The sequence below is a fragment of the Streptopelia decaocto genome (assembly GCF_964273445.1).
Source record: "Streptopelia decaocto genome assembly, chromosome: 3".
NCBI classification, from domain to species: domain Eukaryota; kingdom Metazoa; phylum Chordata; class Aves; order Columbiformes; family Columbidae; genus Streptopelia; species Streptopelia decaocto.
This window is the reverse complement of record NC_138656.1, coordinates 159,214-186,587: the sequence shown is the minus strand read 5'-3', so window position 1 is coordinate 186,587 and position 27,374 is coordinate 159,214. Positions and strand designations below refer to the sequence as shown.

Sequence of the window (27,374 nt, the reverse complement as noted above, 5' to 3'; positions counted from 1 at the left end):
CCATAGCAGCTGGTCCGGGGACAGCCCGCACAGGCCCACACAGAGTGATGGGGACAGCCTGCACAGAGTGACGGGGACAGCCCGCACAGAGTGATGGGGACAGCCTGCACAGAGTGACGGGGACAGCCCGCACAGAGTGACGGGGACAGCCTGCACAGAGTGACGGGGACAGCCCGCACAGAGTGACGGGGACAGCCTGCACAGACCCACACAGAGTGATGGGGACAGCCCGCACAGAGTGATGGGGACAGCCTGCACAGAGTGACGGGGACAGCCCGCACAGAGTGACGGGGACAGCCCGCACAGAGTGATGGGGACAGCCTGCACAGAGTGACGGGGACAGCCCGCACAGAGTGACGGGGACAGCCCGCACAGGCCCACACAGAGTGATGGGGACAGCCTGCACAGAGTGACGGGGACAGCCTGCACAGAGTGACGGGGACAGCCCGCACAGACCCGCACAGAGTGACGGGGACAGCCTGCACAGAGTGACGGGGACAGCCTGCACGGAGTGATGGGGACAGCCCGCACAGAGTGACGGGGGCAGCCTGCACAGACCCGCACAGAGTGACGGGGACAGCCTGCACGGAGTGATGGGGACAGCCCGCACAGAGTGACGGGGGCAGCCTGCACAGACCTGCACAGAGTGACGGGGACAGGCTGCACAGAGTGACGGGGACAGCCTGCACAGACCCGCACAGAGTGACGGGGACAGGCTGCCGGGCTCTGCTTAGGCACAGACGGTTAGCATGGTGCTTGCGCTGGGGATGGCCTGGCTGACCTCCTCTCTTTGCCTCTCTCCCCAGGTCGTTGCACTGTCATCATGGAGTCTGTTGAGAGATTCGATCTACTACACGCTGTCTGTCATTGCACTCATTGTGGTAAGTTTTTGAAGGTGGGAGCCCACATGTCTGGTGCCGCCTGTCCAGGGACCCTGCTAAGAAATCACAGTCTTGTAGCTAAGATCCTGGCTCCAGGAGTCGTGTGGTTTTGTGCTTGTGGAGGAGTGTCCTTGTGTCTCCCTGGTTCTGTAGCAAAGCTTGGCCCAAGGGCAGGAGATGGAGGATGAGATGGAGGATGTGCAGGGAGCAGTTTGATGGCAAATAAGGATTTTTCCTCTCAGAGTCAGCACTGCTTCAGTCTGAGGAAGCTCTCCTCCCCTCAGGCGCAGGGACCCCGGCGTTGCGGTGGCTCGGTCTGCCCTGTCCTGTACGGCAGGACCCGGTGCAGGCAGCCGCACGCTGTTCCTCAGACACCGGCTCCCGGTGGCGGTGGCTCGGTCTGCCCTGTCCTGTACGGCAGGACCCGGTGCAGGCAGCCGCACGCTGTTCCTCAACACCGGCTCCCGGTGGCGGTGGCTCGGTCTGCCCTGTCCTGTACGGCAGGACCCGGTGCAGGCAGCCGCACGCTGTTCCTCAACACCGGCTCCCGGTCGTGGTGGCTCGGTCTGCCCTGTCCTGTACGGCAGGACCCGGTGCAGGCAGCCGCACGCTGTTCCTCAACACCGGCTCCCGGTCGTGGTGGCTCGGTCTGCCCTGTCCTGTACGGCAGGACCCGGTGCAGGCAGCCGCACGCTGTTCCTCAGACACCGGCTCCCGGTGGTGGTGGCTCGGCTGGGACACGGCGCCGGCTGCCGGCCCGGTGCAGCGCGGCCGCGCCTCCCGCCGCCACACTGCGCTCTGCCTGGCGCTTCAGAAGGCACTTAAATGCTTTGCCATATACGGATAATTTCCCATATCAGGGCACTGAGGCTTCAGCTGCGGCTGAAATACAGTCATCTTTCTTGAGGGATGATACTGCTTGTCGAAAGTTGCTCTCACGGTATTTTAAACAGCAGCTTGCGGTGCTGTGTTATAAATTGTACTCCACTGGTGTCTGTGCTAATCGTAAATACACCTGAGGGGAAATAAATATGTTCCTGCCAATGTTGAGATTCAGCAGCTCTTTTAAAAGCTCACTGTTCTGCTGAGTAAATCAGTGCGACTCTGTCCCCTTCCGTTTCCAGTAGCAAGGGAACGGTAGTGCTGCAGTAATAGACACCAAAGCTGCGTAAACTCACCTGTTCGGTGCTCCGGGCTATTTCATAAGAGTGAACTCTAAATCACAAATTAGTAGTAAATAAACTGCATTTACCATTCTTACCTCATCTTGATTCAGCGCTGTGCAATTATTTTGTTTTTAGCCTTAATGTTATAAAGACACCTTGTCTTCTTGTAGAGCTCGGCAAAACTGATAGTCCTTATTTCCCCTGAAAGGAAAAAGGTGCCTGTGTATCTTAACTTGAAGGGACGTGGTCGCAGTCGTTAGTGACAGAAGTGGGACAGGTGCTATTTTGAATCACAAAGGTCAATGCACGCGCTTTCATGTCCCATCACGCCAACACGTTGTAACCTAAAACAAGCCTTGTCAGGTTAGATCAGGGTGACTGGAGCTGTACCTTACAGCATGCATCATGCTTTCTCCCAGTGAGCACTGTAAGTGTTGCGGGGCGCTGGCTGTCACGCAGGAGCTGCTATTTACAGGCTGTGTAGCTGAAGGGACGCGCTGGGCTGTGCTGTCACAGGCCTGCCTTCCCTCCCTGGCCCCTGCGGCGTGCCCATCCCTGCCTTCCCTCCCCGTTCCCTGCGGCGTGCCCATCCCTGCCTTCCCTCCCCGTTCCCTGTGGCGTGCCCATCCCCGCCTTCCCTCCCCGTTCCCTGCGGCGTGCCCATCCCTGCCTTCCCTCCCCGTTCCCTGCGGCGTGCCCATCCCTGCCTTCCCTCCCTGGTCCCTGCGGCGTGCCCATCCCTGCCTTCCCTCCCTGGTCCCTGCGGCGTGCCCATCCCTGCCTTCCCTCCCTGGTCCCTGCGGCGTGCCCATCCCCGCCTTCCCTCCCCGTTCCCTGTGGCGTGCCCATCCCCGCCTTCCCTCCCCGTTCCCTGTGGCGTGCCCATCCCCGCCTTCCCTCCCCGTTCCCTGTGGCGTGCCCATCCCCGCCTTCCCTCCCCGTTCCCTGTGGCGTGCCCATCCCCGCCTTCCCTCCCCGTTCCCTGTGGCGTGCCCATCCCCGCCTTCCCTCCCCGTTCCCTGTGGCGTGCCCATCCCCGCCTTCCCTCCCCGTTCCCTGCGGCGTGCCCATCCCTGCCTTCCCTCCCCGTTCCCTGCGGCGTGCCCATCCCTGCCTTCCCTCCCCGTTCCCTGCGGCGTGCCCATCCCTGCCTTCCCTCCCCGTTCCCTGCGGCGTGCCCATCCCTGCCTTCCCTCCCTGGTCCCTGCGGCGTGCCCATCCCTGCCTTCCCTCCCTGGTCCCTGCGGCGTGCCCATCCCTGCCTTCCCTCCCTGGTCCCTGCGGCGTGCCCATCCCTGCCTTCCCTCCCCGGTCCCTGCGGCGTGCCCATCCCTGCCTTCCCTCCCTGGTCCCTGCGGCGTGCCCATCCCTGCCTTCCCTCCCCGGTCCCTGCGGCGTGCCCATCCCCGCCTTCCCTCCCCGGTCCCTGCGGCGTGCCCATCCCTGCCTTCCCTCCCTGGTCCCTGCGGCGTGCCCATCCCTGCCTTCCCTCCCCGTTCCCTGCGGCGTGCCCATCCCTGCCTTCCCTCCCTGGTCCCTGCGGCGTGCCCATCCGTGTGTTCCCTCGGTGCAGACACGGCTCTTCGCCTCCCGCACAGCCTGGACCTGAGAGCGGCCCGGGGGCAGAGCCGAACCCCGGCAGGGCGGGTGCTGCAGCCACCAGCCGGTCACCTCCCGTGTGCCTCAGCCCCCAGACTGGCACCGGGGGCAGACACCCCGCACCCCTCTGGCACAGACACGTTGCTTCCCCTGCACGGAGCATCTTGCACACGCGTCTCTTGCCCAAGGAGTTTTGCACAGCTTTGTTATGAAACCTTCAGCATCGTCTGCAGGTGTGCTGAAGTGACTGTCACAGCAGTTACATTCAGCTGGGGTGGCGATCATGTAGATCGTAAGGAAATAACGCCTTGGGCCCCGTTTTTGGCCAGCAAAATTCCACAGCGGCTGCAGAGCTGGCTGTAGATCTGCATCTCAGTTGCCAGGAGCAGGTGAGGGAAGCGGCCGTGTCTCCGGTGAGACCCACCGTGGGATTCGGGGCAGGTAGAGCCGCTGCTCCGACCCGCTCCTGCAGTTCTGTTGGCGCTGCTGCCTCGCTGCCACTGCAGCCCTGGTCACACAGGGTCCCGTGTGTCTGGCGTTTGGGAAGCGGTTCCTGCGGGGCGAGAGGAGCCGCGGGCTGGAAGGTTCACAGGCTGGGCAGGAGGGCAGTGCCAAAACAGCCCAGAGCTCCAGCCCTGGCCCTGGGTTGCTCTGCCGCTCTTTGCTGTTTTCAGCTGTGATTTCATGTGTAACATGTCTGTTTTTAAATCTTTTCTCCACAGTTTATTTATGATGAAAAAGTTTCCTGGTAAGTATATCCTTTTCTTTTGATTTTTTCCTGGTTACACCACAAAAGCTGCAATTAGTAGAGTTCCTCAGGGGAGGGGGGGAAAGCTAAAAGGTTACACAGGGCAATTCAGGCAGCAGTTCCCTGCTGCGTGAGAAACCTCAGCGCAAGATGGGCTCGAATAACTGGGTTTTGAGCTGGGAAGCCCAGGAGGGGCCTGTGGGCCGGTTCCCGGTGCGGCGGTCGGTGCCCTGTGCCCGGCGGTCGGTGCCCTCTGCCCAGTGCCCCGTGCCCGGCGGTCGGTGCCCCGTGCCCGGCGGTCGGTGCCCTCTGCCCGGCGGTCGGTGCCCTGTGCCCGGTGGTCGGTGCCCTCTGCCCGGCGGTCGGTGCCCCGTGCCCGGCGGTCGGTGCCCCCTGCCCGGTGGTCGGTGCCCCCTGCCCGGTGGTCGGTGCCCCCTGCCCGGCGGTTGTTGCCCTGTGCCTGGCGGTCGGTGCCCCCTGCCCGGCGGTCGGTGCCCGGCGGTCGGTGCCCCCTGCCCAGCGGTCGGTGCCCTGTGCCCGGCGGTCGGTGCCCGGCGGTCGGTGCCCTCTGCCCGGTGCCCTGTGCCCGGCGGTCGGTGCCCCCTGCCCGGCGGTCGGTGCCCTGTGCCCGGCGGTCGGTGCCCGGCGGTCGGTGCCCGGCGGTCGGTGCCCTGTGCCCGGCGGTCGGTGCCCGGCGGTCGGTTGCCCTCTGCCCGCCCGCAGCAGCGGGATGGACGCGCTGGGCACCGGCACAGGCGCTGCCCGCGGCCGCTGTGCCGGGGACACCGAACCCGTCACTAACGTCTTCTAGTATTTGGATTTTTAATAGTTTAAAAAACAAAAGCTCCAGAGGCAATGTTAAGGAGCAAATGACCCATTCAAAGAAAAAAAGAAAGAGTAAAATATGTATGTTAATATCCCCATGGATGTGGTTAAATATACTGTAATAGGTATGGTAGGCTAGCAGGGCTTCAAACACAAGTGTACTTTCAGTTGTTTTGCCTTCATGGTTTTGTTCCCAGCGCCTCTAAGGGCTGGAACAGCCACAGCGATCGCTTTGATTTCGTTCACAGCCGGTATTATTTAGATTACAAGCACTAGGGGGAGTCAGGCTTCTGGGGCTGCATGTTTTCTTAAACTTGTTCTCGCTAGGGGATTTATGTTTAATTTCAGGGGATTTCTGAAACACCGAGGTTGCAGCAGCTTGGCTTTCCCTTTTTGCTTTGTGTTGTTTGTTTGTTTCCAATGGCATGGGCTCGAGCCCAGTTGTGTCTGACTGTGCCCTTCCAGTAAAGCGCATCAGTGCGGAAGCTGAGGGCTGAGCTGTCAGAAGCGGGGAATGAGATACCGATATTGTTAGTGCAACGTCTCAAAATCCTTCAAGAGAAGATGGCCCATGAGTTTTAGTACAGAGCAATGTGATAATGGATGTTTTCTACAAGGACTAACAGTTTTCTGGAGAGAGCTACACAGTGTACAGCATTTCGGTCAATGAGAAAGCTTACCTAAAACAAGTTCTAGAAGTCACATTCTGTTTTGTGTTCATACAAATTTAACTGGCTTGACACACACAGTGGAGGAAACCCCCGCCAGCGCCCGCTCGGCAGCTGCAGCGCTGCGGCTGCGTTCTCGCCCCGGCGGCCGCGGCGGGAGCAGCTGCCCCGCGGTCGGGGGTCTCTGCGCGGTGCGGGCGCCCCGGCGGGCCCAGGAGCCCAGGGGCCGCTCTGCACCCCTGCAAGCAGAGCAGGGCGGCTGCTCCCCTCCCTCTGTGCCGTTCCCCTACAGAACTGTCCGTGTTCCCTGGGTGCTGGTTGATCACTGAACTTCTGGGTTCAGCCGCTTGTTCTTGGCTGGTGTGTTGATTTGGCCAAGCAAAACAAGAGCAGAGGAAAGCAAAGGAGGCATCACGCATGGACGTGTGAGCCGCTTCCCTATGCGCCCCCTTTTCCAGAAGTGCGTTAAGAGAGGGCCGGGCCTTTCCGCGGGTTGCGGTGTGACGGGTGGGGGACGGCTGAGCTCACGCAGCTGACTGCAGTGCCCTGCTCTCACGTGCCCTCTGTGTCGCTCTTGTTTGCAGGTGGGAGTCCTTGGTCTTAGTGCTGATGTACATCATCTACATCGTTATCATGAAGTAAGTCAAATGGCCCCTGGCTTGTTTAGCTGGTAAGGCTCCTTGCTCCAGAGCTTTCCCGCTGGTTGCAGAGGCAATGAGAGCTGCAGGCTGCCCGCAGCGCGTCCGCTGCATCCCCAGCTTGCACGCCAGCAGCAGCCCCCGCAGCAGGGCTGAAAGCACCTGCCCTGTCATGGACTTACCTGTAGTTTATCCTGGTGAGGTAGGAAGGGGCTGCTTAACCGCATAGGACAGATCTGAGAATCAGACACCTAAAGGTGGATGCTTTATGCATCTTGCTCTGTGTGAACTGACCAAGGCTCATGCAGCAACTCTGCAGCAGAGCAGGGAACCAAATTTGTGCAAGTCCCACAAGCCGCCTCTTCTGACTTTGCTGTAGCATCTCTGCTCAGAAGTAAACGTGCAGTTGATTCCAGTCTGCTTTTTGAGAGTGTAAGGCTCCACAGCAATTCGTTCTTACTTGAAGACTCATGATAGAACTACAGCACATCAGCAGTGATTTTTTCAGCATCTGACCCGTGTGAGTTCTTTCACGCAAGTTCATGCTAGCAAAGCTGGTCTGTTCTGCTCTTGGTTCCCTCCTCCTGCCTTGTTTTTAAAAGCCAGTGGAAAGGAAACCCAGATTTAACTGGAACATTCAACAAAACCTACCAGCTGCCAAGCACGCCAGTGGTCTTGTCTCAACAAGTGAGAGTAGAGGTTTGTTTTTGAATGATGATTAGAGTAAATATTGTGAGAGAAATTCTCAGTGAGAACAGCAACACACTCAGGCTGGGTCGAAGAGACACGAGTCAGAATTCATCTCAGTTCTAATAAGTAGAAACTTCAACATGAAGGGTGTCTTCACCCTTGCAGCAGTTGCCTGCCCAGCAGAGCGGACCATTGTGGTGTCCGAGTTCAGACGGGTTATTTCCTGAGGCAGTGCCGCAGTGTGCGCGGATGTTCCGGCCCGTTCGGTGACAGCTGGCGGGGCGGCTGGCCTGCTCGGGGGCCGCACCAGCCCGCAGTGCTCTGCTGCCCTCGCCTTCGAGTGTCGGGCGGGACGCTCAGCCCGCGTTCGTGTCAGCTCCTGGCTGCCCCAAAGACATAACAGACAAAAATAGGGCTTTGTTCTTTCCCCCAAAGTTGAGACAGAACTTAGCCTATAGTCTTGTATTTCTGTGATGGGTCTTCACAGGTAAAACGACACTCACGCTCAGATGTGATTATGTGATAAAAAATAAATTTGGACAGTGACAGGTAATCATTACTTGCTATATGGAACGTTATTGCCCGTAATACATAAGCATACATGTCATTCAGGATTCGTGTCTGTATCTTTCATAGCCCTCTGGGTGCAGAGATTGCGTTGTACACAGTTTAGTCAGAGCTCTGGCACACTGCGGCTAGATCTCCTTAAAACCAGGGGGGGTTTCTTCCCTCCCTTAGTTGGATCATGCAGGATATGAGTCTAGGAAAGAGTGTAGAGAAATCCATGTAGAAGAAGCAAAGGTACATCTAGAGCTTGTTTCATTTTTGCAGGTACAACTCAACCATACATCACTGCTTTGAAAGGAAGACAAAGAACTCTGCAAATATGGTCAACGGTTTAGCAAACAACACGGAAATGGATGATAACAGCAACTGCGATGCCACAGTGGTGTTACTAAAGAAAGGTAACTGTTCCCGTAAGTCACCCTGCTTGCTCGCGTCATTCTGAACATGTACGAGTTTGCTGGCTCGTCGCGCGGTCGGGACGGCTCCTGGCCTGCCAGCCACAACAGGTGGGGAGGTGGCCCTTTGGTGACCCTGCCCGACGCCGTGGCTGCTGTGCCTGGGGCCGCGTGGTGACCGGGCCCCGCGGCCGCGCGTGGTGACCCGGCCCCGCGCCCGCGCTGCCCGAGGCAGCTCCAGCCTCCGCTGGGCAGCTCTTGCTGCTGTAACGGGCCTCTCCAGCTTCATACCCACCTGCCCAGGGGCTGGCTTTACAGCCCGTTAACAGCCGTGCCGGTGTAAGTCGCCTTGTGGGCACCGTTATTCTGTGCTGAACATGCCCGTTGACGTCTGGTGCCTGCAGTTGGATTTGCCTCCGTTCCAGGGCACCGTGGGCTGGGCTGGGACGGGCCCTGCTGCACCAGCGCACACGTTCCTCTGGTGGAGGAGGGCGGGACTCGCTGTTGGTCTGGGTAGCGCACTCTTACTGCACGTGCTGTCTTGAACACGCACAACTTTTCCATGTAAATGGTCTTTTAGTGGATTTCACTTCGGCTGAAATCTGCTCCCATTTGGTTTTAGCCATGATCATGTATAAAAATGATTGTATTACTTCAGCTTAAAAAAACTGACCCACTCCATAGGTCAGCAGCAGTAGCTGGGTGTGTGCATTTGCAAGCATGTGCTAAACTGTATTTACAGAGGATGATTTTTTGTCTTTGCAATAGTCAACAAGCATGTGCAGTAAGTACTTGGGACTTACCAGCACCCATCATCAGGAGTAGCACACCCCCTGTCCCTGGCTTAACTCGAGAAAGAGTTCCATCTGGTATAAAGCAGTCCTGGACTCTGCCTGCAGACGGGCAGACAGTCTGTGTACAGTAAGCGAGTAAAGATGAAATGCAGAGGGGGTTATTTGCTGACATCAAGCCCTCCGAGGCCAGCAGAGGCTGTTGTGCCGCTGGGCGCTGAGGGCAGCTTTGTGAGGGCCGTGCGCCTGCTTTGGGAGGATGCTGTTGTGGGAGCAGCGCCGCAGCCTGGGGCTCTCCGCAGCACGCTGTGCCGGCAGGGTGGCTGCGCTCTGTACCAGTAAACCTGGACTGGTAAAACTCTCTGAGCATAAACTCAGGCCTTAGTCATCTAGGTTTACCTAGTGACCCCAGGGCTATGCGTAAATGAGGCAGTTCTGACTGTGGGATTTGGTGTAAATCTCCCCAGAACGTCTCTTTGCGTGACACGGCTCAGCCTCTGGGGGTTTTTTGTTTGGACACTTGCGGTTAGTCAGACCGGCCCAGGAAGGAAGACGAAGCGATTGCTTCATTCTCTTGCAAGTTGTTCCTGTGTTTACTTGGCTGGGGGCCACCGGGGCCTGACGGGGAGTGACACGGGGAGTGACACTGTGCTGTGCACACCAGCTGGTACATGGGGGCACACGCAGCAGTCCTGACGGGGAGTGACACGGGGAGTGACACTGTGCTGTGCACACCAGCTGGTACATGGGAGCACACGCAGCACTCCTGACGGGAGTGACACGCTGTGCACACCAGCTGGTACATGGGGGCACAAGCAGCACTCGCTGCAGAGGTTGCCTGAGGGTTTCAGACCGTGCTGTTTGTTTTCTGAGGCCTTTTCTGAAGAGAAGACCAAAAATAATTGATCAGAAGGATTTCTCTGTTTGGGGCAGTTCCCCCGAGTGTTGTGCAGGAAATACCCGCATGGAAAAGTCACAAGGAAAAGCTGTCTGGCTGGTTTGATTTTTTTAGTACGGATGACCCCACTTATCTATCCCAGTGCATAGAAACCTCCTCAGTCAGAAAAAACATAACACTGAGGCCAAGGAGCTGCTATTCGGTGAGACTAACAGTGATGGTGGTAAACAGCAATGTCACGAACATCTGCCAGTGTTCAGCACTGATTTAGTGAAGCGAAGGCGAGGTGTGCTGGGCAGACCTCAGATCTCCTGCTGCTGGGGCCCGGTCCTGGCCCAGAGCTCACGGTCAGGGCTGGCACCAGGCAGTTTATTTAAAGGTGGAAATGTAGGACATTTAAAGACAGAACTTAAGAGGCGTGTTTTGAATGGCAGTAGCTGAAGGAACGGTTCTTACAGAGGACCTCTGGAACCAGGTTTGTTCTCCCGAGGGCCATGTGGGGCAGAGGGAAGGGTGCTGGAAGAAGAGCTCTGTTTCTCTTTGTGCTTGGCTGCAGGGAACTTCCACCGCAAAGCCTCGGTGATCATGGTGGATGAGCTGCTGTCCGCCTACCCGCACCAGCTCTCATTCTCTGAGGCTGGGCTCCGGATCATGATAACCAGCCACTTCCCGCCCAAAACACGTCTCTCCATGGCCAGCCGCATGTTAATCAATGAGGTGTGTCTTTTATCTCCCCCCACCTCCCCTTCTCCCTCCGAATTTGCTTTTTCTGGTAGCAGTGTTTAGGTCAAAATGGAACTGTTGTGTTCCTTCTGTATCCCTGATAACATTTTCCCAGATCTTCTCCTTCTGACACTGACTTTACTAAATCATCCCTTGCTGTCTCTCCCCATGGAGATTTTAGCAGAGAAGGTTTCAAGTTGCTCTGTGGTTAGGTTGTTATGTTACCTGTAGCTGTTGCTCACAGGAGGTGCCCCCTGCATTGATCTGACATGATTATTGCTAACACTTATTTAATAATACGGTACTCCACTGAGTCTGCATTTAACCTGGCCCTGCTCTTGGAGTGTTCCTGTAGTCAGTTCTACGGGCCCCAGTCACTCTTATAAAAGTTGCATAGGTGAGATTCATCTAGTCATCTGCAAGCAAGCATCACGTTATATCTGATCAAAATTAATCCCTTTTGCTTTTAAGCCAAATTTTTAAAGAGCTCTGCACACCTCTTTTTCTCTGTTCCTCCCTTTCTCCTTAAAGAAATAAATTCTAGAAATCTGTCTTTCAGCAAGAGTCTGTGCCTCTCTTTACAGAGACAGAGGCTGATCAACAGCAGGACTTACACCAACGGTGAGTCGGAGGTCGCCATCAGAATACCCGTCAAGCGCGTGGTTGAGAACGGGACGGGCCCCGGCGGCTCCGCGGAGCGGGGCGCGAACGGCACGCGCTGGGACGAGGACGCGGCCGAGGCCGGGAACGAGACGGAGAACGAGAACGAGGACAACGAGAACAACGAGAACGATGAGGAAGAGGAGGAAGATGACGATGATGAAGACCATGAAGGACCATACACACCTTTTGACCTGCCCAGTAAGAATCTGTGTGTGTGTGTTGTTGCTGAAAGCAGAGCTCCGTTTGGCAGTGCCAGGAAGCTCCGCAGATGCCTGCTGAGGGGAAGTGTCTCCAGCTGCCCGAGCGTAGGTCGCATGTGTGTGCATCGAGGCCCAGTTTGGCTGGGGGTGAGGCGCTCGTCCCGCGCTGTAAGCTGTGGTGCTGACGGAGACCGCTGCTCATGTGGAGCAGAGACGCAGGAGGCCCCGGTGCCGCTGTGTCTTGCTGCTGGCTGGCACAGCCACAGGTCTTCTCGCTCCTCGGGCCCAGAGTGTCAGAACAGCTGCCCGATTAAACAAAGTCACAGCAATCTGGACTAAAGCAGACCAGAATTGTGGTTATTTCCCTTTTTTGTTTTTCAGCTGGCAAGATGGAAATCTTGAAGTGGCTCTTCACATGGCCATTGAGTTTTGTCCTGTACTTCACAGTGCCCAACTGTAACAAACCCCATTTGGAAAAGTGGTTCATGGTTACCTTTGCTTCTTCTACCCTCTGGATTGCAGCTTTCTCCTACATGATGGTGTGGATGGTATGTACCAAGGAAAGCAGACCCCACAGCCTGGGACACGCAACTGAAATGTTTTCTGTCAGCTTAGAGAGGCATGTAGAAAGTTCTACACACTTGAATTTTCAGATGAGAAACCTTCAGTCCGCTTCCATCCCTGTTAGACCTGTCTACACTCAGAGAAGAAAACTAGGGGCCAATCACTATGGCTTTTGAACTTGATTCAGGGCTAGAATCTCACTCAGGTTCTTTAACATGGGAAAAACTGACTCTTGCAGCGGTTTCACACCTTCTTGTGGTGCAGAGCAGTGTAAAGAGGCCCTGATGCTAGTGAGAATCGGGCCTCAATCACTTTTCCTTGTCCCGGAGCCAGCAAGCTTGAGAGGCAGAGTCGGGAATGATAACACTTTGAACTCGGTGTGAACAAAAGCTTAACATTCAGCACAACTTGCACAACTGCTCTAGTCAGCAGGAACTTATTTCTACTTCATTATCCTAAAGGTAGGAGGTAAATAAAAGTGAACACAAGGAAATCCAAGTGTAGTTGGCCTGTTCACAGGGAGGTTTGAGCGCTGGCTGGGTCACTGAGACAGTCAGCTCGCTACAGGCCACGTTACCATGTGTGTGGATGGAAAGTGTAGGTTGTCCTCATGAGGATTATGGTAAGACTGCAGCATGGATTGTGTTTCTTTTGGGGCAGTCTGTACTCTTCAGCAGAATCACACAGTGATGAGGCTTTGGCGTCAGGACAGGTGATGAACGTATAAAAAACCTGTCACCACTTCTCTTTAAAGAAGGCGTGAGTTTGCACTGAGCACTTTGTCTCAGCAGCACCTTGGGCCAAGCTGGGCTCCGATTTTAATTCCTGTAAACAGCTTGACAGTTCATTTCATCTCCTTAGGTGACAATCATCGGCTACACGCTGGGAATTCCAGACGTGATCATGGGCATCACTTTCTTGGCAGCCGGCACCAGCGTGCCGGACTGCATGGCCAGCCTCATCGTGGCGCGGCAAGGTGGGTCCCGCGCGGGGGGTTCCTCCCGCCCTCCTCCCCCTCGGGCAGCGCAGACGTGTCCCGAGCGTCACAGCGCACGGAGCCTTTTCCTGAGCCTGAAACTTAGAAGCAGAACAAAGAAGAAAATTAATTATGTTGCTATTGCAAAGTAGCTAACGAGTTCTTCATGATGGGGTGGAACGGGTTGTGGCACCGTTGTCAACTTCAGGCCTTCCCAAAAGTCACAACATTTTTCTCGATTCAAATACTGGTGTTATAGAATGGATTAGAGCACAGCAAAAGGGTCTTTCAGGTCACTTTCCAGCTTTTCTCCACAGTCGTAAGGACTGGAAGGTATTACTGTTTTTAAAGAAAACTTGCCCCCCCCTTGTGACTCCAGCAACAGGTGTTTTAAGAGAAAAAGAACGTTGTTAGTACTGCGCAGAGGAACAAAACTAGTGGGTGTTCATTAGAAAAGCAGCTACTTAGCGGAGTGCCTGAGGACCTGGTCTCACCATCCAGAGCAGGAGCGCGTGTGCCGCGCTCACCCTGCGCGTCGCAGCCCCGCCGAGCACAGCGCCAGCGCGTCACAGCAGCACGGCGGGACCGGGGACCCGCGGGGAGGGCTCGCGGGGGGGTCTCAGATCCTCCCAGCAGGAAGATCCAGCCCCTGCAGCCTTGTGGGAGGGGGAGGGGGGGGGGTGGGGGGATACCCACAATTCCTAATCTGTGGAAATTGTCTGGATTAGCTCAGATTAATGTATGTCAGTTTAAGACTTTCCTGAGACGTGTCTGATCGCAGGTGGTTTCCATTCCTGCAGGTATGGGCGATATGGCTGTGTCCAACTCCATTGGAAGCAACGTTTTTGATATTTTAATCGGCCTAGGCCTCCCGTGGGCTCTGCAGACCCTAGCAGTGAATTATGGATCATACGTAAGTCCTATGTCTGTTCACATTATTATTTTTATTTATTTAGATACATTTAGGAAAAAAAATGGTCCAAAATTCTGTGGATGGAATTTGAAGAAAGAAATAGTTTTGCTTCGTTATGATTTGGGAGAAGTAGCAATTAATTGTCAGTGGACGTTCCCCATCCTTTGGAGGACAAGTACTTCCATTTGCTCCTTAAAGCCTGCAGTCTGTGCTGAAATAAGATGACTCACTAGTGTATAGTGTATTTTCACACATTTGAACATATTCCGAATAAGGAGAATTATCCTGTTTTTAATAAGACAGAGGGGATAAACACATAGGTGGAAAGTAGAGGATAGAGCAGACCTGTAGGGCTTTTGGTAAGAAAAAATCTAGGGTTACTAAGCTGCTAACACACTGGAAGATGAAGGAAGCTGCTAAATGACTGGATATTTCAGAGCGTGACTATTATCAGCAAACACTGCTGAGCTTTTGTGTTTGAGGAAAACTACCCAGCACCAATGAAACTGTGCTTTACTTCCCAAGTGACAGAGAGTCACTCCGCCGCCGAAGGTTTTGTAGGCTCCCTCTGGGCAGGCAGGGCGGGAGATGGACAACCTCAGCAGGGTGTGATACAGGAGCGACTCTGGACTGCATCGCTGAGTTAAACACATGGAGAATCACAGAACTGCTGAGGTTGACAAGCACCTCTGGAGACCCTCCGGTCCCCAGCGCCCTGCTCAGAGCAGGGCCAGCTAGAGCAGGGTGCTTGGGACCGCGTCCCCTTGCGTCTCGAACACCTCCACAGACGGCGGCTGCACAGCCACCTTCAGCATCCTGCACCGGTGATCGAGCACTCTCACAGGAAAAACTGTTCTTATGTTTAACTGGAATTTCTATATTTCAAATTGTGTGTGCTGCCTCTTGTCCTTCAATGGATACCACTCAGAAGAGCCTGGCTGCACGTTCTCTGTCCTCTCCCATCAGGTATTTATACACATGGATAAGATCCCCCTGAATCTTCTGTGGCGCATCAGCCACCCCTCCCCGTTTGGTATCAGCCGCAAGCTGCGGAGGGTGCCCCTGCCCCATCATCCAGGTCATTCATAACCAACTGAAGCAGTATTGACCTCGGGGTAAAATACCAGTGGCGGCCTCCAGCTGGGCTCTGAGTGCAGTTTAGTCTGTTCTTCCTCCGTTTGTCTACGAGGATGTTTGAGAGACGCTGTCAAAAGCCTTGCTAAATTCAGCATGAACATCGTCTCTTGCTCTCCCCTCATCCAACAAGTCCAGCTCATCAAAGAAGGCTGTCAGGCTGAGTAAATGTGATTTCTTGTTCATAAATCTATGTGTCTACTTGCAATCACCTTCTTGTCCTTCATATGTTTAGAAGTGCTTCCCAGGAACCAAGGTCAGGCTGACCAGTCTGTGTTTCCGTGGATGTGCCCTCTTCTTGAATTCAGGGGTGACGGAAGGAAGCGATGTGTAGGAATAAAACCCCCGTCTTTGATGAGCAGCGTATCTGTAGCTCATCTATATTTTTGCAGAAAAGGATGAAAACAAGTGGCCGAACAGCATCAGCCAGCTTTCACGGAGGCATAACAATGTCAGTACTGTTTTGCACACCCAAAATGTTCATTGTATGGTGTGATCACATGGTTAGAAAAGGAGGTCTTGGAAACAGCCCCACAATTAGCAAAGAGAGTTTCCTCAGTTTTCACTTGCAGTTCCTGGATTTCTCTCCAAATCCTTGGATAATTTGACTTCAAAACAAAACAAGGCCTCCCCTCTGTCTCCCCCCATTAGCAGTAATTAATTATGTCAGTATTGCTAAGTTTCCAGGAAAGGCCAGAGCTAGCTGGGTCAGGTTTAGCCTGGTGACGGCACTAGAGCTGCAAGACGCCGTTTGTTTTGCAGGGACTGCTGCTGCGCAAGGGGCGGCAGATGAGGAGCTCCCGCTCCTGCTCCCGCTCCCGCTCCTGCTCCCGCTCCTTCTCCTGCTCCTGCTCCTTCTCCTGCTCCCGCTCCATCTCCTGCTCCCACTCCTTCTCCCACTCCTTCTCCCGCTCCTGCTCCCACCACTGCTCCCTCTCCCGCGGGGCCGCTGGACGCCGGGTCTGCTCGCTGCCCGCGACCCGCAGGCTGGGGCCGACCCGCTTGTCCGCTCACTGCGCCTGAGAGTCAGGAGCCCCAGGAGATCTCTGAGCCGACAGTCGGATCCAGCGCTGCTGCTTTGTGTCCAGCAGGATCCGAGTTTGCCTCGCAGCATCTCCTCCCAAAGAGGAGCTGTCAGAGCTCCTGTGTGCGGAGGGAAGGAGGGGGTTGGGAAAGACAAAACGAGCTTGCTTGATCACGATTGCTTGCGCATAGCTATCTAAAACCATGATTGCCTCCCTGGAATGTTTAATATTAGAGGACTGAGGCAAAATTAAGCTTTTGCTGAAAGTGGAGAGTAAATGCATTTTAATAAACAAGCTCTTAAGGCAGTAATAGCTTTTGTGGAAGCAAAAAAATGTAGATTGTGTGATTCGAAAGTGAAGCTTTAATGCAGAAGAGCCTCCTAGAAATGCCCTCCAGCCTTATTTTTCTGGAAGTCCGAACACTCAGGGCTTTCTCCAGAGTGTGGTATTTCACTGACCAGCCCCGCAGCCACTGCGAGGTGTGTGGGGTTTCGTTCTGAACCTGAAGGCAGTTCCACCGCTAACGGCGCTTTCAGCTGCTGCAGCACCTCTAGTCTGAGCTTCTGTTGGAGCCTTCCTTAAACTCTCTTAAGGGCAGACGGGTGTTTCAGAACCCATTTTACTGATATTTTTCCCATCAAAAGGCAGATCTAGTCAATATCAAACAGCTTCCACATCAGATCCCTTCTGTTTCTACAGTATCTAGTTTCTAAATCTTATTATGTTAAGAGTCCTTGTTATTCTTGGACACCCATTAATTCCAGGCACTGCCTCTGCCTGCCCCTGTGCTCCCACTGGAGCTCCCATCTTCACTGCTCAGAGGCCACTTGGCCACCCTCCCACAGCTCTGTCCCTCTGCTGTCAGCCACAGCCCCCCAGCACGCCAGCAGCATCCCCCTGCACCTCGAGGGACCTTCGCAAGGGTTCCCTTCCTCATCTCTGCAGCGGAGTCCTGGGCACACTGCTGACTCTAATGCTGTAAGCGTCCTTCCCGGTGGCCGTGGCAAATCCAGAGGGGAAGGACATTCACTCCGTGTCTTCCGTCCAGGTGCTTCCCTCTGGAACCTTTTTTAGCATGAGAAGCTGTAAACCAGACATCAGCCAGGAGTATTTTAGCGAACAGGAATTTTAGCCTAAGGATAAACAGCCAGGTTGATTTGTCGTCATCAGCACTTGGGAGTGTGATCGTATGTCTGTCCATCACTCCTCTGCCTGATAACTGCAGCCACTCTCAGCAAAACTGGACATTAAGTTAGGAGTCTTAGAAATATTCCTATAGTGCAACAGGCAGCTAGAGAGAGGAGTAACCCAGCATGAGCCTTGTCAGACAGCGGGGAATCCAGAGGGAGGCGGACACTCGGCAAACACACGTGGAGACAGCAAGAGTCACTGCTTTGCTGCTTGCAGACCAGTTTGCCATTCATTGTTTTGATTCCAAGGCACTGCGACGAATCTTCTGACCTTAGGACAAAGCTAGGCTTTGTCTCCTCACAGCCAACATCTGTGTGTCTGTTCCCTGCCCCATCCTGGCCCAGTTCTCTGCATGCAGACCACCTTACATCCTCGGAGGGGAGAGGGACTAATAGGTTCATCGGGCAAACATTAAGGTCGAGGTTAGCGACAGGGTGGTGACTCCTGGTGTCACGTGCAGGTGCACGCTGAAGCTATTGTACCAACTGGTCCCTCCAGCTTTCTGGAGTTGTTTGCAAGTATTGAGTTAATTTGCTCCCTGGTTTCATGACAAAGAGCCTGGGATGATTATACCGTGGCAGAGCAAAAGTGTCTGGTCCTTTGCAAAGCTCCTGACAATACAGGAATTGTCTCCAACCACAACATGTGCATTTCTTGTTTAACACCTGGAGTGTCCATGTGCAGCACTCAGCGTTGCACACTCCAGCACGTGTACCCTCTGCAAAGTGAGTTGTGTGGTGCAGAGCAAACCGGGGATGCTTGCTGAGGAGTCTCAAAAAGGGCCTGAATGCAGCACATCTGAAATTCCAGTTTGCTGAGTCCGCTGTCTCGTGGCAAGACCTTGGGGAATGCAGAATTTCCACTGAATTTCCACTGCCGGGCAGGGACACTGCAGGAAAAGGATCCCCAAGCAGACAGGCGACCTGCAGCTTCTTCAGCCAAGGGACTGGAAATACAGCAAAGTTCTTCTAATGTTCCTGAATGAGGTCATTTCTCTCATATTTGGACCCTGGAGCAAAACCAGTTTGGGTTTTGGCAATAGCTCCCTGTTTTCCCTTGAGCAACTGCCAGAAAAGTACTCAAGAAGAGGACTTTTGTGTTATTTCCATTGTTTTTGCTCTGCTGTGTCGCCTCAGCCTCGGTGGCCCGTTCCGCGCCGGAGCTGCACGGAGCGGCGGGAGCTGGCGGCAGCAGCTCTGCTGTACGGGAGCTGGCAGCAGCAGCTCTGCTGCACGGGAGCTGGCAGCAGCAGCTCTGCTGCACGGGAGCTGGCGGCAGCGGCTCTGCTGCACGGGAGCTGGCAGCAGCAGCTCTGCTGTACGGGAGCTGGCGGCAGCGGCTCTGCCACACGGGAGGCAGGGCGGCAGCAGCTCTGCTGCACGGGAGCTGGCGGCAGCGGCTCTGCTGCACGGGAGCTGGCAGCAGCAGCTCTGCTGCACGGGAGCTGGCGGCAGCGGCTCTGCTGCACGGGAGCTGGCGGCAGCGGCTCTGCTGCACGGGAGCTGGCGGCAGCGGCTCTGCTGCACGGGAGCTGGCGGCAGCGGCTCTGCTGCACGGGAGCTGGCGGCAGCAGCTCTGCCGCACGGGAGCTGGCGGCAGCGGCTCTGCTGCACGGGAGGCAGGGCGGCAGCAGCTCTGCTGCACGGGAGCTAGCGGCAGCGGCTCTGCTGCACGGGAGGCAGGGCGGCAGCAGCTCTGCTGCACGGGAGCTGGCGGCAGCAGCTCTGCTGCACGGGAGGCAGGGCGGCAGCAGCTCTGCCGCACGGGAGCTGGTGGCAGCAGCTCTGCTGCACGGGAGCTGGCGGCAGCAGCTCTGCTGTACGGGAGCTGGCGGCAGCAGCTCTGCTGCACGGGAGCTGGCGGCAGCAGCTCTGCTGCACGGGAGGCAGGGCGGCAGCAGCTCTGCCGCACGGGAGCTGGTGGCAGCAGCTCTGCTGCACGGGAGCTGGTGGCAGCAGCTCTGCTGTACGGGAGCTGGCGGCAGCAGCTCTGCTGCACGGGAGCTGGCGGCAGCAGCTCTGCTGCACGGGAGCTGGCGGCAGCGGCTCTGCTGCACGGGAGCTGGCGGCAGCAGCTCTGCTGCACGGGAGGCAGGGCGGCAGCGGCTCTGCTGCACGGGAGGCAGGGCGGCAGCAGCTCTGCTGCACGGGAGCTGGCGGCAGCAGCTCTGCTGCACGGGAGGCAGGGCGGCAGCAGCTCTGCCGCACGGGAGCTGGTGGCAGGAGCTCTGCTGCACGGGAGCTGGCGGCAGCAGCTCTGCTGTACGGGAGCTGGCGGCAGCAGCTCTGCTGCACGGGAGCTGGCGGCAGCAGCTCTGCTGCACGGGAGGCAGGGCGGCAGCAGCTCTGCCGCACGGGAGCTGGCGGCAGCAGCTCTGCTGCACGGGAGCTGGTGGCAGCAGCTCTGCTGTACGGGAGCTGGCGGCAGCAGCTCTGCTGCACGGGAGCTGGCGGCAGTGGCTCTGCTGCACGGGAGCTGGCGACAGCAGCTCTGCTGCAGGGGAGCTGGCGGCAGCAGCTCTGCTGCACGGGAGCTGGCGGCAGCAGCTCTGCTGCACGGGAGCTGGCGGCAGCAGCTCTGCTGTACGGGAGCTGGCGGCAGCGGCTCTGCTGCACGGGAGCTGGCGGCAGCGGCTCTGCCGTACGGGAGCTGGCGGCAGCGGCTCTGCTGCACGGGAGCTGGCGGCAGCGGCTCTGCTGCACGGGAGCTGGCGACAGCAGCTCTGCTGCACGGGAGCTGGCGGCAGCAGCTCTGCTGCACGGGAGCTGGCGACAGCAGCTCTGCTGCACGGGAGGCAGGGCGGCAGCAGCTCTGCTGCACGGGAGCTGGCGGCAGCGGCTCTGCCGCACGGGAGCTGGCGGCAGCAGCTCTGCTGCACGGGAGCTGGCGGCAGCGGCTCTGCCGCACGGGAGCTGGCGGCAGCGGCTCTGCTGCACGGGAGCTGGTGGCAGCGGCTCTGCTGCACGGGAGCTGGCGGCAGCGGCTCTGCTGCACGGGAGCTGGCGGCAGCGGCTCTGCTGCACGGGAGCTGGTGGCAGCGGCTCTGCTGCACGGGAGCTGGCGGCAGCGGCTCTGCTGCACGGGAGGCAGGGCGGCGAGCGCCTCCGTTCCCCTGCACGCAGAGCAGACTGCAGGACCGCAGACCCCTCGTGTGATCCACCGACGCGGAGCGTTCTCTTGGCCTGTTCCATGGCCTCTTGCAGGAAAGGCCACTCATCTCATGAGGGGGCTGCTTCACTGCCTTCTGCCCTAATCTGACAGGTCAAGGGACATTTTTCCTAAGCTCTTGTACCAAACCTCAGGCTCTTCGTGGCTCCCGTGCTCACAGTCAGAAGTCACAATAGGAAATAGGGCAGGCTACAATGAAAATCAAAGAAGTGGGAATAGCTCATCAGTTAAAACTCTGTTTCCAAAGCTGTAGACTATGGGAAATTTGTGAGACAGCAGCAGGTAGCCTAAAATCAAACGCAGAAATTAAAGGGTCCTTTAGGCAGGTAGAGAACTAAAATGAACGAAATGAGAAATAAGTCAACAGTATCTGTTCAGCCTAGTTTGGATGTAATGATCTCAGAACCACTGAGCAATACTGTATAAAACAATTCATGGTTCTGTGTGGTTACTTTTTGAAGCAGGTGGTCATTAGACTAGAAACCACTGACAGGCTGCCAGGGCTGGGGAGGAGGTTGAGAAAAGCAACACGCCTGCTTGTGCGGGTTGTGGTCCCAGCACCGCGGTGGCTGGAGCGCCGCGGTGCAGCCCGGGCCGAGCAGGAGGCGCCGCAGGAAAACCTGCAGGAAAACCTCCAGTAAGAGGCCTGGGCAGCAGGCTTGAGCAGGAACAGTGTGTGCAGGGAGGGAGGTTTCTTACGGGTGTGGGCCAGCCTGCTCCGGGCTGCCTGCAGCACCCCGGGCCCGGGCGGCGCGGTGCCCACCGTGCGCCGCTCTGCGCCGTCCCGGCAGGGGCACACAGCAGCACCCCGGGCCCGGGCGGCGCGGTGCCGAACGTGCGCCGCTCTGCGCTGTCCCGGCAGGGGCACACAGCAGCACCCCGGGCCCGGGCGGCGCGGTGCCGAACGTGCGCCGCTCTGCGCCGTCCCGGCAGGGGCACACAGCAGCACCCCGGGCCCGGGCGGCGCGGTGCCCACCGTGCGCCGCTCTGCGCCGTCCCGGCAGGGGCACACAGCAGCACCCCGGGCCCGGGCGGCGCGGTGCCGAACCTGCGCCGCTCTGCGCCGTCCCGGCAGGGGCACACAGCAGCACCCCGGGCCCGGGCGGCGCGGTGCCCACCGTGCGCCGCTCTGCGCCGTCCCGGCAGGACACGCAGCAGCGGCCCAGGGCACGGGGCCGGGCTCCCCGCGCACCCTGCAGAGCTGCTCTGTGCACAGGCAGCGGCCAAATCAACTGCAGTACTTGTGTGCACGTGGAGAGCTCCACGGTGCGAACACGGCAAGTCCAGCGCCTCTGGAGCTGCACCCAGCTCCCGTCTGTGGAATCCATCTCCCAGCTGTCCTGGGGCACGTCTGCTTTGGGGACAGGCTGACATCCCTGTCGCATTGTTCCAACCGTCTCTTTGTTGGTTTTCATTCACTTCTTGTTGTTTCACAGGCCATTTTGCCTGTTGCCTTTGTCCTTTTCTGCCCCTTTTCTGCCGTCCCGTGGCTCGGCAGGGATCGCGCATGCACCGCCTGAGCCACGGTGGGATTATCGCGAGCTCTGCACAGCTTTTGTAGCGCTCCCAGCTCACCAACAGCGCTTTTCACCCAAAGACTTGCACTCTCTCTTCCAGAAGGTCCAGCTGTGACATGTATCCAGTTCAACCAAATGAACGAATGACAAAGTGCACGTCACAGCCAGCATTTGCTCACCCGCGGAAACCTCCCTTTGCTATGTACGTGGGAGGCTTTTAATCCTGCTGTCCTGGGGCAGAGTGAGCTATTAGGTGATAACCCTAACGAATGCTCTGATCTTTTGTGGAGCAAAAAGCACTGGAACGTGAAAACTGCATTAGAAAACACCCTTTCACCTCTCCCAGGAAATCATTTCTTTCTGTGGCAACAGTCAAGCCTGGTAAAGGAGAGTTCTTGTTATTTAGGTTAATTGATAGCTCGTTGCTCTGCTCAGCAGCGGGAGCTGGGTTGGATCCCAGGCCAGGAGCGTTGCCAGTTAAGCCCGAGTTGAGAACCGCTAACTGGGAGGGAAACCCGTGTGTTCATGGCGACCCCGCCGCGGGGAAATCGCCTCGTTTGCTGTGCCCGCGTGGGATCCCTTCCGTTTGTAAGGCTATTGTAAATAGTTAGCATGCACTTTCTGCTTTTGGATAATCCTTGGTAGCAACCTGTGTTCCCCTGAATGACCTCTGAGGAGGAGCCTTGCAGAGTCCAAAGAAGCGTCCCGAGCTCCTCTCTTTGGAAGCACTGTCCTCAGCAGCCTTTGGAATGGTCGTCTTTCCGAGCGTCTGCTGGTCTTGTGTTGGTTAATGATGTAACTGAGCAGCAGCGGCTGTGCTTTCGGTTGACTTCAGATATTTTCCATGCTGAAATAAGTCCAGCTGCTTCATTTGCTTCCTTTTCCTGTGGATTCCTTTCCGACTGATGGATTTCATACTGGCAGTTTTTGCAGATACTGGCACTGGTCAGACAGAATTCCTGACCAAAATCCAGGCAGGAATTTGTTGTGGAATAGTATCTTCTTCCCTAGCCAGCTGCTGTTCCCTCGAGGCAGCAGAGAAGGGGGTTTCACGTTTGTCCGTTAGGCACCCCCAGCTGGGAGCGGCTGCGGCGCGGCCCAGCGCGTGCGCACAGCCCGGTCAGCGTGGTCGGGCTCGGAACCCGGCGGCTCTCGGCCCACGAGCAGCTCTTGTTTCGGGAAGACTTGGCGGTTTGCGTGGCACTGGTAACAGAAGCTGCAGTGGCCTTGGAGACTTCTGGAGCTGCAAAAATATGTGTCCTCCTGTCCAGCACTTACAACCTGCCGTTTACATTAACAGTGGAGTCACTGACGTTTTTCACCTTCAGTTATGTGGACAGTCCCACAATTGGCATTCAAATACTTCATTTTTTGGACAGTTGGTCTAGTGAGAATGTTGTATTTTACATGTAATGGCCATAGGAACATAAGGGTCTGCCATGCAGACACTTACCGCTTACGTCTTAAAGAAATCCTGTAATATAATACCTTTAAGGGCAAAAAATCATCATGGCTGTAGCTGTTTTATTACGGCAAAAATCAGTAAAGTAGGAAAATAAGCCATTTGTTTGAGCTGGTGTTTTAACAGACGCAAAGGCAGCAGCATGAGCTCTGCAAACTGTTGGGGCGCTGTGAGTACAAGCGCTGTGATCATTGCGCTGTGATCGTTCCGGCGCAGGAGCTGCGCGAGGCCTGTTCGTGCTTGTGACAGCGTGTCACAGCGCAGCAGCGTGTCACAGCGCAGCAGCGTGTCACAGCGCAGCAGCGTGTCACAGCGCAGCAGCGTGTCACAGCGCAGCAGCGTGCCGTCCTGCGGGATCTCGGTCGGATGGACGAGGGCAGTCCCTGCAGGCTGCGCAGCGCGCTGTCCCGGCTCCAGCGCAGGGGGGCACAGAGGACGCTGGTGCGCGGCGTCAGAGCGCATCGCCCTTGGCTCCAGCGCGGGTGGGCACAGAGGACGCTGGTGTGCGGCATCAGAGCGGATCGCCCTTGGCTCCAGCGCGGGTGGGCACAGGGGACGCTGGTGCGCGGCATCAGAGCAGATCGCCCTTGGCTCTGGAGGCCAGGCCCTGCACTCGGCGCTGCCTGGAGAGCGGAGCCAGCTCAGCGCTCTGCGTCTGGGGCAACGTGTGGGTGAGGAGTTTTTCCTGACTATGATGCAGAATTACACCAGTGCCTCAGCAGTCTCGCATTCATGAAACTGTAGTGCTGCTTGTGTCGAGAGTTTAGATTGCGGGGTGACAGTAAAACCCTGGCAGGTGTATTGTTAATCCCCTCTCCCCCCCACTTCCCCCTTTTGCCCCTCCCTCTCCCCCCTTCCACTCAGGACAGGCGATCGGGAGGGAGAGAAGGACAGAGAGAAGAGAGCTGGAAACATTAACAATGTTTTATCAATGCTACTAATAAGAATAGAGAAAATAATACAAAACATACAAAACCAATCTTGAAAGTCTCAGCACCTGCAGAGCCGGCACCCGAAGTCCTGGACTGGACTCTGCAGCCAACCGGAGCTGGATTCAGTCTGTCAGTGGGCCTCCGTTTGCAGGGACGACTCACAAGGTCCTCTGCTAATGTTGCCATAAGCAGAAGGGAAAAAGGGACGAGATCCTCGTGATCTCCCACTTTTATATGAAGTATTCACATGAATGGGATGTTATACACAGCTGGTCAGTTTCTCGGTCACCTGTTTCTCGTCGCCCCTCTCACAAGGTGTCCATCCGTGCTTAGCAACAAGTTTGCATTCCATTGCTAAGTTTACCAAAACATGTGTCTGGTTCTCCGGGAAAATGCAGTTAATATGAAGCTTTAGCTGACAGGCAAATTCACTAAAAGAGAAACTTGTTTTGTAACAAAACCAGGACAGCTTGTCATTGAATTAGTAATACCCACTTCTCTTGCAAATGCACTTTATAGCCTAACGGGAGGGATGCAAGCACTGAAAAATGGCCACTGATACACTATGTACCATTATTTTCTGTGTTGACAGTTGAGAAAATAATATCATAGCACAGAAGTTTAGTTTGAATCGTTTATTGGACTAAAAACAGTTTAAAAAAATACAGTTAGAGTAAACTGTGTTGTTCGAGGTGGATGAACTTGCATTCTGGGAACTGTTTTCTTGTCTGCAGAAGTGGACTCGTGCTTTTGCTTTTCCTAGTATACAAACGCAGAACAAGCCGAGCAGTTGAGAACTGGATACCAGCCCATTTAAGGGTGTTGACTGCATTCAGTTTTGCTGTTTGCCCTCAGCAGCACAGTGGTGGCTGACAATATACCCGCATTGCACAGATCCAAAGTCTACCAGACGGACAGTAGCTTTCTTCTGTTCTGAAGCATCCTTGGAAAACACTCGTATGTGATTTCTTGCTAAGATTAATCTCCTCTAGGAAACTTCAATAGTCGGTTACTACTTTAAATAGTAATTTAGTGGTGGTGGCTGTCAGTTGGAACGCAGCTCCATGTAGGGTTACGTTGCACAGAAGGCACAGGGAGGAACACAATGGGCTGTGCTATCTTACAGCGGCCTGAAGGTAATAACTGACATGAGGTGGCCTGCGGATTTTCGGTTCGGGCCCCGTGGCGCCGCCGCAGCCCCAGCTGCCCTGTTACGCCCCGGGACGCCGACCCTGCAGTGTCCCTCTCAGAGCAGCCCCACAGAAACACCTGCAGAGACCCCACCTGCTGACGGTGCTGCAGGTGATGCTGCTTGAGAAGATCATCTACAAATGCCCAGAGGGGCAGCGGTCCAGCTCCCTGGGAGAAGAATGGGATGCTGAGGAGAAGCGTGATCCTACCTGAGGAACAGGAGCGGAGAGGCAGCTTTGCTCCCTGGGGCTTTCCTATGCAGCTTTAGGTTTATGTCACATCACACCATGGTTTTAGATGTGTTTAGGGCTTAAAGATGCAGGTGAGTGCCTTTGATTAGACTCCAAAGCCTCTGGAAGGGGCAGTTAAGTATCTCCACAGCTTTGAGGGCCCTTGTTCTCCCCTTGCACGGGGGGTGTAACGGTGGCTCTGCCGTGGAGATGGCTGCGTCAGACCCTGCCGTGTGCCTGCGTACCTTGGTGACCACATCTATATCACACAGCCCTGCAGGCAGTTAATTGTCTCTTTGCTTTATTCGCCTCAGCCCTAAGTGTCGTTCATGCTGTGCTAGCACGCCGTGGTCCATTCATACCCAGGATTTGCAGCCGCTGAGGTTCAGGCTGTGAGATTGCTGACTTGAGTAGGGAAGAAAATACCTGTTTGTGTGTGTCCTTGTTTAATTTGCCCCACTGCGAAGCATTAACTGGTGACTGAATGCAAAATTTCCTTTCCCTCTGTTTGTTCTTATAGGTCTTGCATAGGCGTTAATTGCCAAAAAGAACATTTCACGATATAACAGTATAAGGGCTGGCAGGGCCCACGCTGGGTGGAACAGTCTGAAATGCTGTCAGGTCCTGGGGACGCTGCTCTAATAATGCTCCTTCCTCGGCCATAGGGAGCGTGCGGAACAACCTGTGATGTGATGGTCTGACTTGGCTGGCAAGCCAGTGTTGAGCAGCTCAGCAGTTTGGGGTTACAGAATTATCAGCAGAAAGAAATATTGTTGCTTAAAATTGTGACATGATTTTATAAACTTCCTTCTTTTACAGATTCGGTTAAACAGCAGAGGACTTATCTATTCTGTTGGTCTCCTGCTGGCATCTGTTTTTGTCACAGTATGTATATAGTCTTTTGTTCTCTATTTCCAAAAGAGTGATTTTTCTGGACGTTTTCTTCACCTGTTCCTTGCTCAGCTCCGGCTGTGGTGGTGGCTGCACAGTCTGCTGGTAACGGGTGGGAACGGTCACTGCCATTGCGAGCTTCCCGAGGCCTTTGCGTGGCGCTCGGCCGAGCTGTCCTGTCCCAGGGCGGTCATTTGTGTGTCTGTCATGGGAGGAGCCCAGGAGATCCATTACTGAATATTAGCTATTTTCCGTGCTAGAGTTGAAGCAGATCTCTCGATGTGTGTTGAGATCTGTTTTCCTGTTGGACAGGTAGACAAAACACTGCAGAGTTTGCTTTGGGCCCCTATAGGAACTTCTGGCATACAGCACAGAGCAGAGCAGCGGCGCCTGGACGCGCCAGTGTTCTGTTGAGAGCGGTGCCTCGCATGCCCTGACTTGTCAAGTCCAGCACAGCAGAGCAGAAACGATAGAGAAGAGGATTTATGTGACATCTTCTAGATGCCGAGAACAGCTGCTCTGGGGAGTCCCCGTGTGTTGCACACCTGCACAACTCCCTCGTACACAGGACTTGAATCCTTTAAGAGGTTTATGCGAGAGCAAACTAAGCAAAGTCAAGCACAGCCTTAGCCATTGTGGTTCTAGATTGAGATGCAGAGGGGCACATGCAGCAGTTTGAGCAAACAAAAAGGGATCTGGCCTTTGCAGACATTTCTGATTGAATTGAA

General features: G+C 55.7%; 1 protein-coding gene across 1 annotated transcript in view; it reads left to right on the top strand.

The window, feature by feature from the left end:
* SLC24A3 (solute carrier family 24 member 3) overlaps positions 1-27,374 on the top strand; it is a gene marked incomplete at its 5' end in the record, with an annotated part of 114,129 nt that overhangs the window by 84,601 nt on the left and 2,154 nt on the right. The window contains 10 exons of the mRNA XM_082048462.1: positions 807-881; positions 4,369-4,394; positions 6,472-6,525; positions 8,047-8,192; positions 10,423-10,583; positions 11,174-11,450; positions 11,834-12,000; positions 12,878-12,992; positions 13,793-13,905; positions 26,575-26,640. Of these exons, the coding sequence (XP_081904588.1) occupies positions 807-881; positions 4,369-4,394; positions 6,472-6,525; positions 8,047-8,192; positions 10,423-10,583; positions 11,174-11,450; positions 11,834-12,000; positions 12,878-12,992; positions 13,793-13,905; positions 26,575-26,640 (1,200 nt within the window). The remainder of the gene's footprint in view (positions 1-806; positions 882-4,368; positions 4,395-6,471; positions 6,526-8,046; positions 8,193-10,422; positions 10,584-11,173; positions 11,451-11,833; positions 12,001-12,877; positions 12,993-13,792; positions 13,906-26,574; positions 26,641-27,374) is intronic.